Raw genomic sequence first — 22,764 nt, 5'->3', positions numbered from 1 at the left:
CACCCCTCCCAGCAACAGTCAGACCATCCTGGCCTTCAAGAAATTTTTGCAAACTGCAGCTTTGATGGTATGGCTTCCCAGGTCAGGACACCATGCACCTATGTGAATCTAAGTTCTGGCTGAGCCAACTTCGTACACAACATCTTCCCTGGTTCACAGCCTTGCATACAGCCTGCTCCTTCATGCCTGCAGCTGATCAGAGTTCTGGTTCTTCTTGCCTTTGGGTCTTATCACCAGCCAGTCTCAGCCTGGAATGCACTAGCCTCCGGGGAGTCACAGTTGGCTGGTAAACACCACCCACACCTCTGCTGAAAGGGCCCCTCTGAGATGCCTCTGTCATAGAAGTTTCCTGTCCCCCCTTTCTCCCAGCACAGTCACCTCTGCTGCAGTTACCTGGAGTGCTCTTGCTCTTCCCTATAGCAACTGTATTTTGCTGGTGTTGTTGTTATTGTGTTTTGGTCACTTTCTGTCATGGTCAAGGGCTATACTTCTGGCTCAGGATTGGGGACAGAGGAAGGCACAGTTTGCTCCCAGTAGTGTTTGGGGGACCACGTGGTGCCAGGGATAGAACTCAGGGTTCCTGAATGCAAAGCATGTGCTCCAGCCTGTTGAGCTTCTCCTAGTCCTACAAATATTTGTTGAAGGAGGAAGGCACTTTGAACTGATTACTAAATTTTATATTTCCATCCTTCACACATTTTTCCTTAGATCCCTATAGGGATGAATTTTCCTGAAGAACTGAAAATCTGATAGCTAGTCAAGCCCTTCCTAGTCCAAAATATCAAGCTAATTTCTCTGAATTGTCACTAAAGGCAGAGAAGTTTCCCAAGTCTTAAACCCACCATTTACAGGGGCTAGAGAACGCACAATAGGCTGGACACAGGGTTGGTTTCCAGCACCACATGGTCCTCTGAGCACTGAGGAACAACCCCTAAGTACAGAGCCAGAAGTAGCACCTCCCTTCACCTGGCACTGCCAGATGTGGCCCCAAAACAAACAAAAAAGCCACTAGCAGCTGGATTTGTTTTCCACTGCTGTCTAACAATTGCCATTGAAGTATTATGCTCAGAAGAGCTATCAAATCATTCATAGGCATATAGCTCTGTGAGAAGTCTGGGGGGTACAACAAGGATCTCTGAGTTATGGTTCCAAAAGATGTCAGCCAGGGGAAGTCTGGGCTGGAGGCTTTAGGGGCAAACCCCTTTAAGGCTGAGGGCCACTGGTTCTATGCATCTTCCTTTCTGGTAGCTGGGGCCACTCAGTACTTGCAGATGGTTTTCAGGCCTTTCTCTGTGGCACCTCCAGTGAGTTCCTGGACCAGATTCCAGGCCAGCCACTGTGTGTATCTCTAACTTCCTTTTATTCTTCCAGCAAGGGACTCTGCATTGAGAGGGCATATTGAACTAAAGTAAGCTCAATCTATTGGTGAGTTAATTCAATCTATCTTCCTTCTGCTTCGGGCCCCTTGAATGAATTCTCCTCTCTTGGGAAATAAGGACAAAAACTCCAGACACAGTCACTTCTCCCTAGAGCAGAAACAATTTAGAGTCATTTGTACTAAAATGAAGTCAGGTGACTCTTGTGGGTCTGACAGTCATATCCACGTGTGCTTGCTACATTTGTTTGAGCCCAAGTTTGGCCTATCACAGACCACCAGGATTGAATTTTGACCAATCAACACTTGATGAGCTTTTCAGGTACTGAGATTTTCCACCAATCAGAATCAACTGGATCTATTGATCAGATTGCACCCAGCCACAGGCAGCACAGCACAAAACTCCAGTATTTTTTGAGTTTTTGAGGTTTCCCCCAGCTAAAGCATCAATTCTTAAGTAACTGTATTCCCATGCTGTGAGTTGGCCCAGTGTTGGTTTCTGGGGTCTATGATTCAAGGACATTCAAGAATAGAGCTAGATGGCTATTAGAGGGCAATAGTGGAGTTCAGCAGTGGAGCATATGCCTTACATGCATGAATCCTTAGGTTCGTACCCATCCTCTGCTCTGTGTGTGTGGGGGAACAACACATGACTGTGTATTGAAGACAAGATTTTGTCTCCCTTGGTCACTACCTTCATAACACCAGGATTCACAGGTCCAGTTCCCCTGACCCTACAGGCTCTTTCGTGCCTCTTTCGGTTATTTTATTTATTTACACTTATTTATTTATTTTTGGTTTGGGGGCCACACCTTGCAGTGCTCAGGGGTTACGCCTGCTCTGCACTCATAAGTAGCTCCTGGCAGGCTTGGGGGACCATATGAGATGCGGAGAACCAAATCCGGATCCACATGCAAAGCAAACACCCTACTGCTTTGCTATCTCTCTGGTCCCCTATCTTTGGGTCATTCTAAAAATCTAACCTCCTGTTATGGCTTCAGCAAGAACCTCCTTTAAGTGAGTCTTCCCCTGTGACTGTCAGACTGTACAGTGGACATACACACTGAGATGTTTCTGTTTTATTTTTGGGTTTGGGGTCATACCTAGAAGCCCTTGGGGTGACTTCTGTATTCACGCAATGCTGATGTCAATCAAACCTGGGCCATTCTGCATGTCCATAATAAACTTTTTGGTATATTTTCCTGATCCATCCAGACTGCAGCCTTCTGTTTAGGTTCCTTTGTCCCTCAGTTGGGAACCAATCCCAATGACTAAAACTCAGAACATCTCCCTTCAAGATCCTTTCAAAGTTTCCTTAAGCCCTGGTGGGGTCCAGCAGAGCAATCTCTTGGTTGTGGACCAGGATGAATCATGATATGGTTCCCCAGTGACTCTCTTGCAGCCTAATGATTTCTCAAGGCACATAGGTTAGTGCTTGGGTAGCCCTTTATAGCACTGCTGACCTTCTAGACATGTAGGTAGAGAAGATAGAACCTCAAGTTCTCTGAGATGATTACACTAAGATAAGTGAAGGAGATTTGTAGAGACAGCAGGAGAGAATCAAAAGGGCTGATTAGAAGGGACTTCAGCCAGTCATATCTGGGGGTGGGGGTGGGAGAAGAAGAACCAAATCAGAGGGAGAGGGGAGAAGGGTGTGTCCATGGCAGTGGGACTTAGGCATGAGAGGAAAGACTGCAGGCTGTGGCAAGCGATGGGATATTGGTATTTAAGCTTTCAGAGGTGGGGCAGTTTCAGGTGGTGACAGGGAGCTGGGTGTGGCCAGGTAAAGAATGGGCAGGTAAAAGGACAACAAAGGGAGGTGGGGCTTCCAAGCACTGATGGCTTCAGTCTTTGAGGATTCTGAAGCCACCTTTTTGGACTGGAGAGAAGCACTGTCCCAAAGTAAGAAGCTGACAATTCACTGAGGAAAAGAAGGGAATGAAAATAAATCTTCCCTTACTTATTTGTAAGACAAAATTTACTTCTGCTCTTTTTTGGAAGAATGATGGCCCTGAAATGGTTATTAAATACACACACACAACAACAACAACAACAACAACAACAACAACAACAACCAGAAGATGTAGGAGAAGCTCTTAAAGTTGAATATAAATTTCCATTTGTAAGGGTATTTTTCTGTCCAGGAAGAATAGGCTGACCAGATCTCTCATCTCGGATTAAGTGAAGCTGGCATCAATGGACATCAACATAACATAAGATCTCACCCTTACACGTAACCTTCCACACTGATGGCCCCATTGGCCCTAACATCTTCTTTTGTCTCTTCATGACAATGGCATTGAGTCACTTGGGTTTTTTCCATGAGCTCTTTGGCTTTTCCCCTGGTGTGCAGGAACCACTCCTACTCATGGTATTAAATTTCGTTTTTCTTTTGTTCATCTGCTTTTATAATAAAGGCTCATAATCAAAAACTTAGAAGGGTAGAGGAAAATAAAGCTAGTTTTTTTTTCTTCCCTATACCTTGATCTAGATTCATTCTTTTTTTGTTTTGTTTTGTTTTGTTGTTTTTGGGTCACACCTGGCAGTGCTCAGGGGTTACTCCTGGCTGTCTGCTCAGAAATAGCTCCTGGCATGCACGGGGGACCATATGGGACACCAGGATTTGAACCAACCACTTTTGGTCCTGGATCGGCTGCTTGCAAGGCAAACACCGCTGTGCTATCTCTCTGGGCCCCTAGATTCATTCTTTCTGTTAACCATTTAGGAAATATTTGACTTGTATTAGTTTAACTGCATAGCAGGGAGATACCAGCCACTCCCTGCCCAAAAACCTCTTATTGGAACACACATGCCAGTTTTCTCTTGTCTTTAGCAAGGAAGTCAGAGAGAAGAGGAGGAGCCTTTGTGGGCAGGGAGGCACCTGGCCTGGCAGCATGAACTCCCTGCAGAGTCCTACATGGTAGGAAGAGGTTGAAGGTTGGCTGACTTCCAATGGTTCTGCTTGCCCCAAAATGGCTCCTATAAGCCTGAAGCTCTAGGACATTGAACACTAGGAAGTGCCGAGTGAGGAAAACTGTTTTGAAGGGAAAAGCAAAGAATGAATTGGGGTAATAATAATAATAATAACAACAACAACAACAATAAGCATCTATCTGGAGTAGTCCAGCAGGTAGGGCACCTGCTTTACACACTTGAGGTCACCTAGACCCCAACAGGAATAATCCCTGAGCATGAAGTCAGGGGTAATGCCTGAGCACCACCAGGTATGATTCCAAAACAAACAAAAAAGGGGTCCCCAAGAGTTTCCCCAAATTCAAGCACAAATGACACACACAGGTCATAACCAACTCAGAGATAATCATGATTCTAAGATATCACTACTGAATTATTTTAGTAAAATTTTAGTAAAACGAGTACTTTAGTAAAATACCCTTTACAAGTAGGAATAACCAAACTGTTGTACTCTGATGACTGATACTCTGGATCAGAGTTGGAGGTTCTGGGTTCAGTGTTCTTTCTGATTTTGTTCCAGCCCCCATTCTTGTAGGAATCTGATGAGGACTGCCACTCCATAACAAAATGCACACATGCAGGCACTTGACTTCAGTTCGGGGCTCTAACTCCCTGCACCCCACCTCGAGAATCCTTGCCTAGAGAACTAGGTCAGTGTGCTGAAGATAGATGGTCAGACTCTGTGGCCAGAATACCATCAGACAGGACATTTGTCATCCTGCCTGCCCTGTAAGTTTTGCCATGTCAGAGCAGAAGCCTGGAAGCTCAGCCATAGGCTAGTGGCCTGTGCTTAGCAAGTGGGACTTAGCAAGTGGCCTCTTCATATTGCTTGTAGGGTGCTGGTTTCTGGGCCTTCTGAGGAGCCTCTGATCAGGGCTCTCAGGCAATACCTTTCTTTCTTCTGAATGACTACAAGTCTGCAACTGTTTGCCACCAAGAAAGATCAGACTGTCATTCTACAATAGGGGAAAGTTTGAGAGGGAGGGACCAAGACAAGAGGAGGAAAAGATGTGTACGGGGACAGGGCCTCTCTTAACAACCTGGGACAAATCTGTTGGTCTTTCTCTGCAAACTTTCAAACCTATAGAAAAGCCAGCAAACAGGTATCATCAACAAAATGCATACCCCTTAGGTACAGATTTGGTTCTCAATCTTTTCAACCGATTGCAGGCCCTCCAATAGTTTCCTTCCTATGCAACCCCTTTCCTGCTGCTTGACCCCTTAGACTTGTGCAGTGTCAACACCCATTTATGTAATTTTTACCTAAAGCCCCCCTTGGACTATTTTAGGGTTCACAATAAAGCTATATGGCTCCCACAAGAGAAACTAAAGTATAGGGAGCCGGAGAGATAGCATGGAGGTAAGGTGTTTGCCTTTCATGCAGAAGGTCATTCGTTTGAATCCTGGGCTCCCATATGGTCCCCTGAGCCTGTCAGGAGCGATTTCTGAACGTGGAGCCAGGAGTAACACCTGAGCGCTGCCAGGTGTGACCCAAAACCGAGAGAGAGAGAGAGAGAGAGAGAGAGAGAGAGAGAGAGAGAGAGAGAGAGAGAGAGAAACTAAAGTATAAACAATTATTAGCATTCTAGTCAAGTTTCTTTTGTTGTTTTTGTTGTTGTTTTGGGCCACACCCGGCTGTGCTCAGAGATTTCTCTTGGCTCCATGCTCAGAAATAGCTCCTGGCCGGCGTAGGGGACCATATGGGATGCTGGGATTTGAGCCAACCACCTTAGGTCCTGGATCAGCAGCTTGCAAGACAAACGCCACTGTGCTATCTCTCCAGCCCCAAGTTTCTTTTTTTAAATTTTGGTTTGGGGCCATACTTGCCAGTGCTCAGGGACTAACTAGACTTGGTTCCATTCTTAGGCATCACTCTTGCCAAGGTTTAGAGGACCATATAGGGTACTGGGGATCAAAATATAAATAGTCATGTGGAGTTGGGTGGTATTTCTTTAGTCTGGGGATCTATGGTGATGTGGATAAGTCAATGTAAGTTATTGTCTTATAAAAGTCTTCTCTCTATTGTTTCTTGGCCTTTTGGCTAAGATCAAGTGTAAAAGTCTTCTCTCAGTAACAATCATATTCAGCCTTGTGATTGGGAAAGAAATCTTAGACTCACAATGGTGACTTTACTTCAAAACAAACAACTTTTGAGGCCAGAGAGATAGATGGAGGTAGGGCATTTGACTTGCATGCAGAAGGACAGTGGTTCAAATCCGGGCATCCCATATTGTCCCCGAGCCTGCCAGGAGCAATTTCTGGCATAGAGCCAGGAGTAATCCCTGAGTGCTGCCAGGTGTGAACCAAAACACAAAACAAACAAACAAACAAACAACTTTTGTCAGAAAATGTAGCTTAGTGGTAGAGAACATGCTTTGCATGGGTGAGGTGTCTTTGTTTAATCCCTAACATCCCAAACCCAGAAAATATAAAAAAAGAACAAAGTATTTTTTATTTTAAAATCATTTTATTTGGGCTGGAGCAATAGCACAACAGGTAGAGCATTTGCTACATGGCCAACCCAGGTTCAATCCCCGGCATCCTATATGTTCCCCGAGCCTGCCAGAAGTGTGTGTAGGTGCCAGTAGGTGTGTACCCTGTCCCCCAAAAGAGAAAAGAAATACTGCAGTGAGAGGTATTCTAAGAGTATCTATTCTAGAGATTTACAACTAAGGTAAACTTAATTAAGATTTATCCCTCTGGAAGCTGGAGCAGTGGTGCAAAGCAGTAAGGCTTCTGCCTTGCTGGTGCTAGCCTAGGACAGACCATGGCTGAATCCCCCGGTGTCTCATATGGTCCCCCAGGCCAGGAGCGATTTCTGAGCGCATAGCCAGGAGTAACCCCTGAGCATCACCGGTTGTGGCCCCCAAAACAAAACAAAACAAAATGTATCCTTCTGCAGATGAAGGATGAATTGTGCAGGGGGCTCCCATGGTACTTAGAGGAAAGGAGTTGTTGATACAGTAGTGCAAAGGCACACATGAGGCTTATATTTTTCAAGAGAAGTGATTCAGTTAGGAAGTCACTTGCACGTGCAAGAGGCAGAGATGAGAAGGAGCAGTGTTATGAGCTTTCATTGGGAAAGTAGAGGGGCTAGCAAAGGTGTATTGCTTGACCAGAGTGGGGGACCATGCAGTGCCAGTATTATACCCAGGGCCTCACAGTGTCAGGCATATTCAAGTGTGATCTTTTCAACTTTCAGAGAACTAGCATTTTTTTCCCTTTTTTTTTCTTTTTTATTGTAAGAATTTATTCAAGAGACAAAATTGATTAACGTAATGAGGTAAAGAGAACTAGCATTTTGGTTTGAGTGTACCACATAAGATTTGTCCTTAGAGACATGATTTTTCTCCTGTGGGCAATATTTGAGGCCTGGAGACCAGGAGAAAAGGAATGCAATAAGACAGATAATAAAGGTTGAAGGGCTGTTACTACTTCTAGAACAGTAAAAATAAATGCTTTCTCTGCCTCTAATGATATGATCCAATGACTGTTGTCCCCATTTTATTGTGGTGCTGTCACATAAATTGATTTATGTGATGATAAATAATGAGCCATCATCATATCTCTGAGAAACATCTCACTGGGTCATGACATAGATTATAAAGGTATTAATAGATTTGCTAGTATTTTGGTATAATGTGCTGCAACATATTCTCCTTCCCTCCTTACTTCATTTTGCTACAACCTGGTGGTGCTCAGGGATTACTCCTGGGGGTGTTCATGGGACTATATGTGGTTCCAGGAATCAAATGGCATCAGATGCATGTAAAGCAAGTGTACCGACTCTTGTACTGTTTGTTTCTCCAGCTCTTTTATTTTCCTATGTGTGTAGTTCTTGCCTGGTTTTGTCATCAGAGTAATACTGGTTCTGTAAAATATGTTTGTTAAGTATTCCCTTTTATATATATTTTGAGTTTGAGACTAGACACTTGGTTTGTTTTTGGGGACCATATACAAAAATGCTCAGAGGCTACTCCTGAACATCTTGTAGAGGGTGAGTGAGACACTGAGAATAGAAACTGGGGACTCAGGGCCGGCGCGGTGGCGCTAGAGGTAAGGTGTCTACCTTGCCAGCGCTAGCCTAGGATGAACCGCGGTTCGATCCCCCAGCGTCCCATATGGTCCCCCAAGCCAGGAGCGACTTCTGAGCGCATAGCCAGGAAGAACCCCTGAGAGTCACCGGGTGTGGCCCAAAAACAAAAAAAAAAAAAAAAAAAGAAGAAGAAAAAGAAACTGGGGACTCTCGGGCTGGAGTGATAGCACAACGGTAGAGCGCTTGCTTTGCATGCTGCAGACCTGGATGGACCTGGGTTCGATCCCCAGCATCCCAAATTGTCCCTCGAGCCTGCCAGGAGGAATTTCTGAGCGCAGAGCCAGGAACAATCCCTGAGCTCCACTAGATGTAACCCCAACAAAACAAAACCAAAACCAAAGAAACTAGAGACTCAGCAGAGCACAGAGGCTGAGTTTACTCCACCAGACACGAACATAACCTGGAGCTCAAGAAGACACCACTGTAAGGGAATAGAAGGTTGTTCCCATTCTTCGGTAACAGTCAACAACATACCCTTTCCCTGGTCGGCTCTCCTGCAAGACAAGTCTTAAGTCCTTGAGTTAGGCAATAAAGGAAGGCAACTGGACGATCACGTTGGGGAACTTTCTAAAAACAATATGTACACGTGGAGGTGGTGTGTACAGGTGGTGTGTACGGTTGCCACCATCCACCCACCCACCCACCCATCGCAAAAGCCCTCCCATCTAAGTCCGTCCTTCCTCATCTGCACTGGATCTTCCAGTTTTAATTGATGTTACCTTCTTAAGAGGATTAAACGTCCATCATCTCTACGAAATCCAGACGAAATGATCCTGTTTTCCAAACACCGGTTCTAGAGAGCATGCACTTCTCTCCTTCCTTCCATCCTTCCTTTCTTCCATCTTCCCTTCCTCCTTTTTCCCTCCCTTCCCCTTCCCTCCCTCCCTTCTTTCCTCCCTTCCCCTCCCTCCCTCCCTCCCTCCCTCCCTCCCTCCCTCCCTTCCTTCCTTCCTTCCTTCCTTCCTTCCTTCCTTCCTTCCTTCCTTCCTTCCTTCCTTCCTCCCTCCCTCCCTCCCTCCCTCCCTCCCTCTTGTTGGTTTTGTACCCAGATACACTCAGGGGTTCCTCCTAGCTCTGCGCTCAGAAATCGCTCCTGGCAGGCTCATGAGGACCATATGGGATGCTGGGGATCGAACCCGGGTCCATCCCAGGTCTGCAGCGTGCAAGGCAGACGTCCTACCGCTGTGCCCTCACTCCACCAAAAGAACATGCACTTCCAAAGGACGACTGCACGGAAGGAAGGAGAGCCAAATAGAAGTGCAACGAGTTCGAACGGGTCTCTAGTCAAGACAGTCCGCGCCGAGAACCAGGACTCCGCGGCCCGGGCAATGGAGGGTCCTTCCAGTCCCTAATGATGTCCAGAAGACTCAGAGTGGTCCCGGCCCCTCCTCATAGACGAGTCTCCACTTCCGGTAGGGGCGCGGGCACTTCCGGTAGGGGACAGCTACTTCCGGCGCGCGGAAGTACGTCATCATCCCGCGCCGGTGCGCACGGGGCTGGGAGCTCCTGATGCTCGTGGCCACCTTGGGTTCGGGGTTCTGCGCGGGCTAGGGGAGGGTCCCCCTTCTTAGTCGCCGCTATGCAGGTCTCCAGCCTCAACGAGGTGAAGATTTACAGTCTCAGCTGCGGCAAGTCCCTTCCTGAGGTGAGTCACCTCAGAGATCAGAGTCTGATCCCATCCTCGTAGGGAGCCACCCCTCTTCTGGCCTCTTGGTTTTTTTGGGGGGAGGGTCATACCTGGGACGCTCAAGGGTTCCTCCAGGTTCTACGCTCAGGAATCACTCCTGGCAGGCTCGAGGACCATATGGGATGTCGGAATTCGAACTACCATCCTTCTGCATGCAAGGCAAATGCCCTACCTGCATGCTAACTCTCCGGTCCTGGCCTCTGTTTTTTGAATGGATGGGGGTGGCCTTCATCCAGACTGTGGGAGGTGCAGCAGCAGCAACGGGGTGCGGGCTGAATGGTGCATGCACCGCGAGCCCCTCCTCAGAAATTCTGTGGAAGTTCTAGCATTGAGCACTGGAGTGTGCACTGATTGATCAGACAACTTAATTGACTTTTTTTTCTTCTTTTTTTGGGGGGGGGGTCACACCTGGAGAAGCTCAGGTTTTACTCCTGCCTCTGCACTCAGAAATCACGCCTGGCAGGGCTGGGGGACCATGTGATGGGATGCTGGGATCGAACCCGAGTCGGTTGCATGCAGGACAAATAATACCCTACCTCTGTGCTATCGTTCCGGCAAACCCAGCAGCGCTCAGGGATTCCTCCTGGCTCTACGCTCAGACATCGCTCCTGAGGGGCCGGAGAGATAGCATTGAGGTAGGGCGTTTGCCTTGCAAGCAGAAGGATGGTGGTTCGAATCCTGGCATTCCATATGGTCCCCTGAGCCTGCCAGGTGTGATTTCTGAGCATAGAGCCAGGAGTTAACCCCTGAGCGCTGCCTGGTGTGATCCAAAAACAAACAAAAGAAATCGCTCCTGGGAGGCTCAGGGGACCATATGGAATGCCAGGATTGAACCACCATCCTTCTGCTTGCAAGACAAACGCCCTACCTCCATGCTATCTCTCCAGCCCCGACAACTTTATTTTTATTTTCATGTCTGTATATCCGCTGTTGGAATTCTTGTCCTGGGCCAGTTTAACAGCATGAGCAAGAGTGATACAGACGTGTCATCTACAGGAGTTTTCAGCAGTGCTGAACTAACTATATGCCCTGGTGTTTGGACATCAGAGTTGGAATGCTCTTAGAATACCTGTGGCTTTTCTGCACTTTGCTTGTGTTAGAAATGGATGACTGAGATCCAGCGTAAGGAGGGCACCTTATCCAAAGGACCACTTCTGTAGACTGTGAAGCTTGCCTCTTATTTCTTAGAAGTGCCACCCTGATTGAACACTTCCAGAAAGATGAGACATTGGTTAAGCACATTTCTTTTAAGGGACTACTTGTTAGAAAGTTTTTTTTTTTTTTTTTTTTTTTTTTTTTGGTTTTTGGGCCACACCCGGTGACGCTCAGGGGTTACTCCTGGCTATGCGCTCAGAAGTCGCTCCTGGCGAGGGGACCATATGGGACACCGGGGGAATCGAACCGCGGTCCATCCAAGGCTAGCGCAGGCAAGGCAGGCACCTTACCTTTAGCGCCACCGCCCGGCCCCTAGAAAGTGTTTTTTAATATATACTGCTTGGGAGCTGAAATAACAGTACAGCAGGCAAGGTGCTTGTCTTCTACATGACTGATCAGGGTTGGATCCCAAGCACCCCATATAAGTCCTGGGAGCCTGCCAGGAGAGATTCCTGAACACAGCAAGGTGTAATTCCAGATCACACAGTCAGGTGTAGTCCCCAAATCAAAACCAAATAAACAAAATAACCCCATGCTGCCTAAACAAATTTATTAGCTTTTGGGCTATTCCCAGCTCTGTATGTGAAGTTGTACAGAGTTCTCAAACCCAGTTCTCCTCCTATTGAAGCAGCCACATCAGCCCTTTGAGCAGCATCCCTCACCGAATCCTGCTTCCAGTCGAGTCCTGTCCCTGTAAACCAGCAAAGTTAAAAGGAAAACTGCTCTTTTGTGTGCTTGCTTTTGAAAGCTTCAGATCAAATGTCTGCATTTCTCCTTTCTGAGAATCTCGGTTAATTAGTTACTCTCCCAGCATCTTTTCCCACAATATAATATTGCTCAGTTTTATTCATTCATTCCATGTCTTTGTTGAGAAGGGATTGTAGCGGTGGCAGTGTGAGATAAGGTGCCATATTGGGGGGAAGTAGAAGAAGTGATCACTTTAAGAGACCTTTAAGTCCCAAGAAGAGCTTTGATGAGTGAGTAGTGACTTGAAGGGAGTCATTGGAGATGGGGTGTAAAAGGAAAATGATTGGATAAAGTCTTCATAGAGAGCCTTTCTGTGTGAGCAGAGTCATGTCTGATCCAGAGGAGCTAGCAAATGAAGTTGTGCCAGAGGAGTTCTTGTGGCAGTGCTGCACTTGACATGTCAGGAAAAGAAGAAACAGAGAGGGTAGCTGTGTTTGGCTAGTGAGGCCAAGTCTTGGGCCTGAGGATGCTGGAGAGACAGGGTAAGAAATCAGGGTGCGGGGCCGGGCGGTGGCGCTAGAGGTAAGGTGCCTGCCTTGCCTGCGCTAGCCTAGGACGGACTGTGGTTTGATCCCCCGGCGTCCCATATGATCCCCCAAGCCAGGAGCGACTTCTGAGCGCATAGCCAGGAGTAACCCCTGAGCGTCAAATGGGTGTGGCCCCCCCCAAGAAAAAAAGAAATCAGGGTGCCGGGGTCAGATAGATAGTATGGAGGTAGGGCGTTTTCCTTGCATGCAGAAGGACAGTGGTTCAAATTCCGGAATCCCATATGGTCCCCTGAGCCTGGCAGGGGCGATTTCTGAGTCTAGAGCCAGGAGTAACCCCTGAATGCTGCTGGGTGTGACCCAAGAACCAAAGGAAAAAAAAAAAGGCAGTGCATTCTTCATGCAACTCAAATGAGATGTAAGGACTTGGTGGGTTTTAGGAGGCATTTGGGAGGAAGGCTTATAGACTTGCTAATGGATTGGATGGTGGTCGGGAGATGTGCAAGTGCAGGAATTGAGGACGTCCAGAGGAAACTCTTCAGTTTGGGATCTAAGCAGCTGGGTACATGATGTCACTGATAACTAAAGGGGAGACTTGAGGGACACATTAAGGAGGTGAGGTGGGGAAAGACAGTGAAAAAAGGATCAAAAGTTTTTTTTTCTGCTTTTTTTTTTGGGGGGGGGCTTATCTGGCTGTGCTCAAGGTCTATTCCTGGTTCTGCACTCAGGGATCACCCCTGGCAGGGCTTAGGGGACCAAATGGGATGCTGGGGATCAAGTTTGGGTTGGCTATATGCTAGGCAAATGCTCTACCTACTGTACTATCATTCTAGCCCCCCCCCCCGCACCCCCCTTACCCCCCCTATTTTGCTTTTGGTAGGTAAGGTTTGAAGCCATATTTCTGTGCCCTTAACTAAAAATGTTTGGATGTGGCTCAGCAATAAACTAATTGCCATGAATGTGTGAGATCCTGGGTTGGTTCCTGCATGAAGTTTTTACTTGATTGAAGTTTTTTTTTTTTTGGTTTTTGGTTTTTGGGTCACACTCGGCAGCACTCAGGGGTTATACCTGGCTCTTGCTCCTGGCAGGCTCGGGGGATGCCGAGATTCAAACCACCGTCCTGCATTAAAGGCAAATGCCCTACCTCCATGCTATCTCTCTGGCCCCTACTTGATTGAATTCTTCTCTCTCTCTTCTCTCTCTCTCACTCTCTTTCTCTCTCTTTCTCTCTCTCTCTCACTCTCTTTCTCTCTCTCTCTCTCTCTCTCTCTCTCTCTCTCTCTCTTCATAATCCCTTGATAAAACATTTACTTCACATAAAAATCTTTTTCTTCTAGTGGCTTTCTGATAGGAAGAAAAGAGCCCTACAGAAGAAAGATGTTGGTGAGTACTGTTTGTTTCCACGTTGCAGTGTTATTGTGAGTTATAGCTCTTTGCTGTGGGGCACCTCTGATGGTTTCAACAGTGCAGTAGACGTGAACATTTTGCCCTTTTTTTCTTCTTCTTTTTTTTTTTTTCATTTTGCCCTTTTTCTTCTCAAATTTTTTTTTCTTTTCTAGTCAATATGTTTGTGAGAGGGTGTGATTTTACCTACTTAGAAGCAAATAGAGATTAGCATGTTATTGTTTTGTGGCTAATCATAGGAAACTCAGACTCGTGTGTCAGACAGACCCAGGTTTCTGTTGCTCATTGTGACTCTCAGGCACATTGGCCTGGGCTTAGGCTCTCTTATCCTCCGTCACCCACCTCCTTACTGGGTCTGACTCAGATGATGCTGCATGCAGTGGAAGAGCCTCCTTGGAGAAGCCCACTGCTGCATGTGCCTGGCAGTAAGCCAGCCTGTTCTTTATCCCCAAGGACACAGGCTGTTTCACTGGGTAGGTTCCCAGCCACACAAATACCATGAAAAGTAGTTTCGGTGCTTTATACCAGGCCACAGCAGACTTAAAACATCTAGGAAGATGAGGAATGCTAGAGGCCAGAGTGGACTGTCTTCTCTCCTCTGATGTTTGTTTTCAAATCAAATATATATTTTTTCTTTTTTCTTTTTCTTTTTCTTTTTCTTTTTTTTGGGGCACACGTGACGTTGCTCAGGTTTAGTCCTGGCTCTGCACTCAAAATTGCTCCTGGCAGGCTTGGGGAACCATATGGGATGCTGGGGATCATACCCAGGTCTATTCTGGGTCAGTTGCATGCAAGGCAAATACCCTACCTCCGTGTTATCACTCCGGCCCCTCAAATCAAAATCTTTTTCCAGGGGCTAGAGAGGTAGTATAGTGGCTGACCTGGATTTGATGCCTGGCATCCTGTATGGGCTCCCCAGTCTGCTGGGAGTTATTTCTGAGCAAAGAGCCGAGATTAAGCCCTGAGCCTCACTGGTTGTATCCCAAAAGAAGCCCCCACACCCCAAATCTTTTCCTAGTAGTTAAAAGGTTTTCTCCAGGAAGATTTGTTCCAGTTTGTTTGTTCCGCCTTTCCTTTTCTTGTGCCGTTCTTTTTTTTTTTTTTGGTTTTTGGGCCACACCCGTTTGACGCTCAGGGGTTACTCCTGGCTATGTGCTCAGAAATCGCCCCTGGCTTGGGGGGACCATATGGGACGCCGGGGGATCAAACCGCAGTCCTTCCTTGGCTAGCGCTTGCAAGGCAGACACCTTACCTCCAGCGCCACCTACCTGGCCCCATCTTGTGCCGTTCTGATGAACACTTGATTGTAGTGCTTTGCCTTGCTGGGGTCTGACACCAGAAGTTGTGGCACTCAAATCACTGCCACGGTGCTTGCTGGGGTCTCCCTGTTGAAGCTGTGCTCACACATGTGCTTGCTGGCTGTGGTATCCACAGTTTTATTTAATTTTTTCCCTTTGTAGCACTTGCCCAGGGGCTGCACCCTTAAGTTGTGGTGCTCACGCACGCCTACCTGCCCTATGTTCAGAAATCACTTGCAGAGCAGAGCTGCCAGGTTTTGCTCAGTCTAGGCAGGCAGCCCTCAAGGTTGACTCTGCTTCATACACAGAAGGCGGGTGCTCTAGCCACTGAGTTAGCTCTGAGCCCTCTCTTCAACCCCTACCTTGTCAGTTTTTAAAATATAGAGATAAAGAGTATTTTATTTTTGAGTGAACTCATATACAAGACATATTGAAAAGCAGTACAGCAGTAGTATAAGTTTGTTGCAGAAGATCTTTTTTTTTTTTTTTTAAAGTTTTTTATTTAAGCATCATGGTTACAAAAATATTTGTAGTTGGGTTTCAGTCATCACTGTATACCAACCTTACCAGTGCAACATTCTCAGAACCAATGTTTCCCATTTACCTCCACCACCCCACCCCAGGCTACATTTAGAACAAGCATTCCACCTATCTCTCTAATTATTGTCATGATAGTGACTTGATATATTTTGTCTGTTGCAGAAGATTTTTGGCACCCCCTTGTTTGTTTGTTTGTTTTTGTTTTTTGTTTTTTTTTGCATTTTGGTAAGCCTACTGAGGGCTTAACTCCTTGTTCTCTGCTCAGGGGTCCATCCTGGACGTGCTCAGGGGATCACGCAATACTCATATGGGTTTAACCATATATGAGCATATATGAGGCAGGTGCCTTATCCCCTTTATTCTCTCTCTCTCCCCCCCCCCCAATATTTTAGTTCTTTTAAGTTATGGCAGCAGGAATGATAGGAATGTAAGGTCAGTTTTGACATATCATTTGAGAAAGATTTTCACTAAATTTTCTCCTTTATAACAGGCCATATATGAAAGGTTTTGACTTGCCATGCATGAAAGGATTTTATCTTGCTAGTAAAAGGGTTTCTGAAGATGAGGCAATGACCTTTTGGTGAGCATCTCAGAAAAGCAGACTTCCTGATGAATTAATTTAGAAACTAAGAATTCCAGTTGGGCTAGGAGCAGGCCCTGTGTCTGAAGCACCTGAGTTGCTGGGTGCCGATATCTGTACTATCCTTACAGGCACCAGGCATGGTCATAGCCCTGCTGCCCCTCTAGCCTGTGCTGAGCTGTGCTGAGCTGTCTGATGCTGAGCTGTCTGAGATATCTGGCACCATGAGTGATGGTCACTGCAATGCAGGCAAGGGTGTGTGAGCAACCTTCTGCAAGTACTGAAGACCCCAAATGGCATGTGAGCACTGAGGCCAAGAGTGTGGCCCTTGGTGAGCATGAGAGCCAGAATGTGCACAGAGTAGCAAAGCCAAGGAATGTGATGCCGCTGAGCACTGTGGCCTGCTGTGCAGGCATCTTCCAGGTGTGGGCCTTGTCAATGCCAGAGGGCCTGGTCCCCACAGAGGGACTGAAAAGGGAGTAAGAAAAGAAAATCAAGATCTCATGCCAGAGATGTTGAGCAGTGGTAAAGCACTTGCCTTGCATCTGTGAGACCCTGGGTGTGATTCCTGGCACTGCCACAAAAAGGAAGAAAGGTGAAAAAGAAAAGGAACAAGGTAAAACAGAATGTAGAAGTGACTGCTTTAGAAATGTTGGCTAGGGGCCGGTGAGGTGGCGCTAGAGGTAAGGTGTCTGCCTTGCAAGCACTAGCCAAGGAAGGACCGTGGTTTGATCCCCCGGCATCCCATATGGTCCCCCCAAGCCAGGGGCAATTTCTGAGCGCTTAGCCAGGAGCAACCCCTGAGCATCAAACGGGTGTGGCCTGAAAAACAAAAACAAAACAAAACAAAAAAAAAGAAATGTTGGCTGATTCTGTTTTCACATCGTTCTTTCATTTTGTTCCAGTATTCTAGGTGTAAGAAAATAGACTCAGATCACTTAAAAGAAAGAATTATTGATTGACTAATTTCTCCCAAGTCATCTCTAAAGCATCGTGTGTCTTTTTCAGTTGAGTGTGCATTGGCCACTCCTTGATTGGTTCAGATCTCATTTGTGATCACTAAACAAAGAGCTATGTATTGTAGACTCATAAATAAGACTTGTAGTTGGCATTGTGTAATAGTTAGCAAGAATCCACTCTTGCTTTGCAGCAGTAGCCAGCTTTTTGTTGTTGTTGTTGCTCTTACTAGTTTTTGAGCCACACACAGCTGTGCTCAGGGTTAGCCCTGTTTTGAGTGCAGGAACTACTCCTCATAATTTTGTGGGAACATGTAGGGATCAAATCAGGGTTGGTTATGTTCAAGGCAAGTTCCTTATCTGCTATATTATCACTCTGGCTCCAGAAATGAGTTTTTATGAGTCTGTACAACTTTTTTTTTTTTTTTTTTTTTTTTAAGCTTAGAGACCTCTGTTTTCTTCAGCTTGGATCCTTTTTTTTTTACTTCATATAAGTGGTGCCAGCAAAAGCAGAAAATAACTTGGGAAGACTTTCTTATAGAATCTTAGGGGCTTTTTTTTGTTTTTTGGGTGTTTTTTTTTTTTTTTGGTAGTTCTCGGGTTACTCCTGGCTCTACACTCAAAAATTACTCCTGGCAAGCTCTGGGGACCATTTGGGATGCTGGGGATCGAACCTGGGTGAGCTGTGTGCAAGGCAAATGACCTACCTGCTTTGCTGTCACCCCAGCCCTGAAACTTAGGTGTTTGTTATTTTTTTTAACTGAAACTTAGATTTTAGTTTGATAGCATAAACTTATTCCTATTTATGCCACAGAGTGTTAAAGATTAATGTCTTAGGTATGACTGAGAATGACAGCAACTTAATATTTGTTCTATCCCCCCTTCATACACATCTTACTACATTTCATTGTCACAGCATTGTCATCAATTGCCACATTGTCATTGCAATGTTCTGAAGTAGTAGTTGAGATAATTAACAAACCTTTCAATGAAAGTTGCACTCCACTTTTGCAAAAAGTATTGGCATACTATCTGACAGTTCAGTGATGAAGTGCAGTAAACTAGATGTTTGATTATTGATACCACTTAGAAATATTAAAGAAGTCAGAGCTGGAGAGATAGCATGGAGGTAAGGCGTTTGCCTTGCATGCAGAGGGTCGGTGGTTCGAATCCCGGCATCCCATATGGTCCCAGAGCCTGCCAGAAGCAGTTTCTGAGCATGGAGCCAGGAATAACCTCTGAGCACTGCCGGGTGTGACCCAAAAACCAAAAAAAAAAAAAAAAAAAGGAGGGGTGGAGAGATAACATGGAGGTAAGGCATTTGCCTTGCATGCAGAAGGACGGTGGTTTGAATCCTGGCATCCCATATAGTCCCCTGAGCCTGCCAGGAACGATTTCTGAGCCAGGAGTAACCCCTGAGCGCTGCCGGGTGTGACCCAAAAATACAAAAACAAAAAAATTGAAAGAAGTCACTTTAAAAAATTAGTTTAGGGGACTGGAGCCATAGCACAGCGGGTAGGGTGATTGCCTGGCATATAGCTGACCCAGGTTGGATCCCCAGCATCTCATAGGGTCCCCCAAGTCTGCCAATTTCTGAGTGCAGAGCCAGGAGTAACCCCTTATCAATGCTGGGTGTGGCCCCAAAACAAAAAAAATTAACTTAGAAAGAATAATATATATGCTAAGAAGTCACCTTTGCACAGACCTCTAGTCTTGGAGACTTGGGGCACTATTAATGCTGTTAGTGTGTTTGTCTTTCTACCCTGCAGAGTGAGCACAAGGCAGTTAACCTCTTGCTCATTTTCTCTCTCTCTCTAGATGTCCGCAGGAGAATTGAACTTATTCAGGATTTTGAAATGCCTACTGTTTCCACCACTATCAAAGTCTCAAAAGATGGACAGTATATCTTAGCTACTGGTAAGTATCTGCTCATAACCGATGTAAACAATAAGTCATGTCTTTTAATTATGTTAACGTTTTATTTTATTTTTTTACGTTTAAAAATCTTTTGGATTTTGGCTCACATGCCCAGTGGTACTTAGGACTTAATCCTGGTTCTGTGCTCAAGGATCACTCCCAGGTATGTTTAGGGGACCATATAGGATATGGGGATTGAACCCAGGTCAGCCACATGCAAGGAAGCACCTTACCGGTGTACTGTCGCTCCAGTCCCTAATAATGTTAACATTTTATTATACTTTTTTTTGGGGCCAGGGTCACACCCAGTGGCGCTCAGGGGTTACTCCTGGCTCTGTGCTCAGAAATCACCCCTGGCAGGCTTGGGGGACCATATGGGATGCCATGATTCGAACTGCCATCCGTCCTGTGTTGGTTTGTGTGCAAGGCAAGGCTTACCACTGTTCTATTGCTCCGGCAACATTTTATTATAAAACAATCTCAAACAAACAGAAATATTGAGAAAATGGTACAGTACATGTCCATCTGTCCACCATCTAGATCCACCTCTAGGAGGTGTTTTTATAGTCCCTTTATCCCAGATCTGTCTTCATCCTGTCCATTTATCAGCCCACAAGTATATTTTTGGTGCATTTCAGAAGTCACTGTCATCAGTTTATACCCCTGAATTACCTCAACCTTTGTACCAGTAGCTGAAGTTTAGTATTCATGACATTTGCATCAGTGAAATACACAGTTCTCAAGTATTTTGTTTCATATGTTTTTTTTTTTTTTTTGGTTTTTTTTTTTTTTTTTGGTTTTTGGGCCACACCCGTTTGACGCTCAGGGGTTACTCCTGGCTATGTGCTCAGAAATCGCCCCTGGCTTAGGGGGACCATATGGGATGCCGGGGGATCGAACCGCGGTCCGTTCCTTGGCTAGCGCTTGTAAGGCAGACACCTTACCTCTAGCACCACCTTCCCGGCCCCTGTTTCATACGTTTTATTGGAGAAGTATGACCACTCCCTGATGCCAGGGTTAGGGACCTTTCATTCTGCTGAAGGCCATTGGAAATTTGTTAATAATGGGTAGGTCAGATACGACAGGCAGCTGGACTGTGGGTAGCTGATGACAGTTGTGTCTGTCCTGTCAACTAGTAGGGCCAGACCACAGGATTTCTTGGATCTTAAGTGGCTTCCAGGCCAGTTGTGCACTCTGCATTTTTAACCCAGAAACTTTCTTTTATGCCCCTCATTATTGTCTGCTTCCTTCTATGCACAGGCAGCCATTGCTCTGAGATATATATATATATATACACATATACATACACACAATTTATATATTTAAAATATTTTATTTTATTTTTATTTTTTATTTTTGGTCATACCCGGCAGCGCTCAGGAGTTACTCCTGTCTCTATCTATGCTCAGAAATCGCTCCTGGCAGGCTCGGGGACCATATGGGATGCCGGGATTCAAACCATTGTCTTTTCGCATGCAAGGCAAACACCCTTCCTTCATGCTATCTCTTCGGCCCTATTTAAAATATTTTAATAAAAACATAAAATGTAAATTATATTTTGGTTTTGGGGCCACATTCGGTGGCACTCAGGGGTTATTCCTGGCTTTGTGCTCAGAAGTTGCTCCTGGTAGACTCAGGGGACCATATGGGATACCGGGTTCGTCCCGGCTTGGCTGTGTGCAAGGCAAATACCCTATCGCTGAGCTGTCAATCCAGACCCATAAAATGTAATGTATTTCAATTTTAATATATATTTATAATAATATAAATTATATATACATATAAAATTATTATTTGAAACAATACTGTGGATTGAACTTGGCCTCATATAGTACCTGGCAAATGACCTCTTTTTAGACCAAAGACAAGTTAAGGCTATTTCAGAACTTTCTACAAATGCCCTCAAAACTCTGTTCTTCTGTGTGAGCCTCTTCGCTCTGGGCTTTGCTGGGGGTTCGAGCTGCATTTCTGTGCCTACAACCTGCTCGGGTTCTTCTCTTCTGCTCCCCTTTGCTGCGGGCATGATTACCTGGGCCATGTACATGCTTGGCCATGGTGCCCCCTGGAGGTCTCTCACTATAGTTGCGCTGCACACAGGCGCTATTGGGTGACAATCCTCTTCCTGGGCTGTGTGCTCACATTCTGCCTCTGTATCTCACAGTTTTTGTTTCTTTGTGTGGTGATGGGCCTTGAACCACTGGCCTCACACATGCAAGGTAAGTGCAAACCACACTACCACCATCTGAGCTCACACGCCCCCTGGTGGTGACACTTACTGAGATTACATATATTCCATGCAGTGTTTGTTCACCTTGACCATGGTGCTCTAGAGATTATGCTCTCCTGTGGTCCCAGGGCTGCACATGGTACGTGGGGGTGGCACTAGGTTTGATACTCAGGACCTCAAACTTGCAAGGAAGCTGTTTTTTTCTACCGAGCCATTCCCTGGACCCCGTTCTCTCTTACTCTCTCTTACTGTCTTGTAGAAATGTACCTCAGTTTATTTATGTAGATCTCCTTTTGGTGGACAGCTGAGAGTGACTCCCGAGCACTGAGCAAGGAGTACAGCAGTGTGTAGCCCAGACACAAAAGGCTCCTAACTTCTCACAGATAAGTTATTTATCTTATAAATAACTTAGGTCTCTGAGCATTTCCTGAACCAAGTGTTATCACTTTCATTCCTGACTTTTGCAGAGCTGGGGTCATATTTTAGTCTTTAACTGTTTGGGGCTTGCACTACGTTGTTCTGTCTGCTGTGAGTGTTCCTTGCAGGCCTGCCACTCTCTTCATGGCCTCTCCAACTCCCCCTCTATGTCTGTACTCATTATTTCCTTTTAGTTTTGAGCCACGTTGTACTATTTGCTTCTTGATTTTAATTTTTGTTTGTTTTGGGGCTACACTCGGTAATTCTCAGGGTTTACTTTTTTTTTTTTTGGTGGCAGCGGTGGGATTTGTCAGGGTTTACTCTTGGCTCTGCACTCAAGAATTACTTTTTTTTTTCCCAAGAATTACTCTTGTTGGTACTCGGGGGACCATATAGGATGCTGGGGATCGAACCTAGTTCGGCTGCATGTGAGATAACTACCCTCCCTGCTGTGCTATCACTTCAGTCCCTAACCCTTCTGTTAATTTGTTTTCAATTAATGTGGTTATTATTCACCCTCCCTACCTTTGAACAAAAGTATATTCAATCCATCTGCAGGATATTGACAATGAAAAGTTTCTCTTTTGGGTTTTATAGTGCATGAATCTTTTTTTTTTTAAGGAACATATAAACCTCGAGTTCGATGTTATGACACCTACCAGTTATCCCTGAAGTTCGAAAGATGTTTAGATTCAGAAGGTGAGTTAAGTGTGAATCCATAATTATAGGCTTTGATTTTTGGCTTCTCTTCTGCATTTTAGCATACGAGTGGGTTGTGTGTTCGTTTTCCTCCAGCCAGGACCTTGCGCTGTGTGTGAGCTCATAGCTCTGGTGGGGTTTGTGCAGGCTCAGCTGTGTTCTGTGCTTTGGATGGAACTCAAGGTACCAAGTGGGGCTAACTCTGGAG

At 45.7% G+C, this 22,764-nt stretch overlaps 1 protein-coding gene across 1 annotated transcript in view; it reads left to right on the top strand.

Annotated features, from left to right (window-relative positions):
* Positions 1–9,915: 9,915 nt before the first annotated feature.
* Positions 9,916–22,764, top strand: part of NOL10 (nucleolar protein 10) — a 112,971-nt gene continuing 100,122 nt past the window's right edge. Inside the window, exons 1-4 of the mRNA XM_049784517.1 lie at positions 9,916–10,089; positions 13,856–13,901; positions 19,115–19,213; positions 22,479–22,556. Coding sequence (XP_049640474.1) covers positions 10,024–10,089; positions 13,856–13,901; positions 19,115–19,213; positions 22,479–22,556 — 289 coding nt within the window. The 5' untranslated portion in view covers positions 9,916–10,023. The remainder of the gene's footprint in view (positions 10,090–13,855; positions 13,902–19,114; positions 19,214–22,478; positions 22,557–22,764) is intronic.

Source organism: Suncus etruscus, chromosome 12 (genome assembly GCF_024139225.1).
Source record: "Suncus etruscus isolate mSunEtr1 chromosome 12, mSunEtr1.pri.cur, whole genome shotgun sequence".
NCBI classification, from domain to species: domain Eukaryota; kingdom Metazoa; phylum Chordata; class Mammalia; order Eulipotyphla; family Soricidae; genus Suncus; species Suncus etruscus.
Note: the sequence above shows the minus strand (reverse complement) of the source record. Positions and strands in the feature narration are given on the sequence as shown.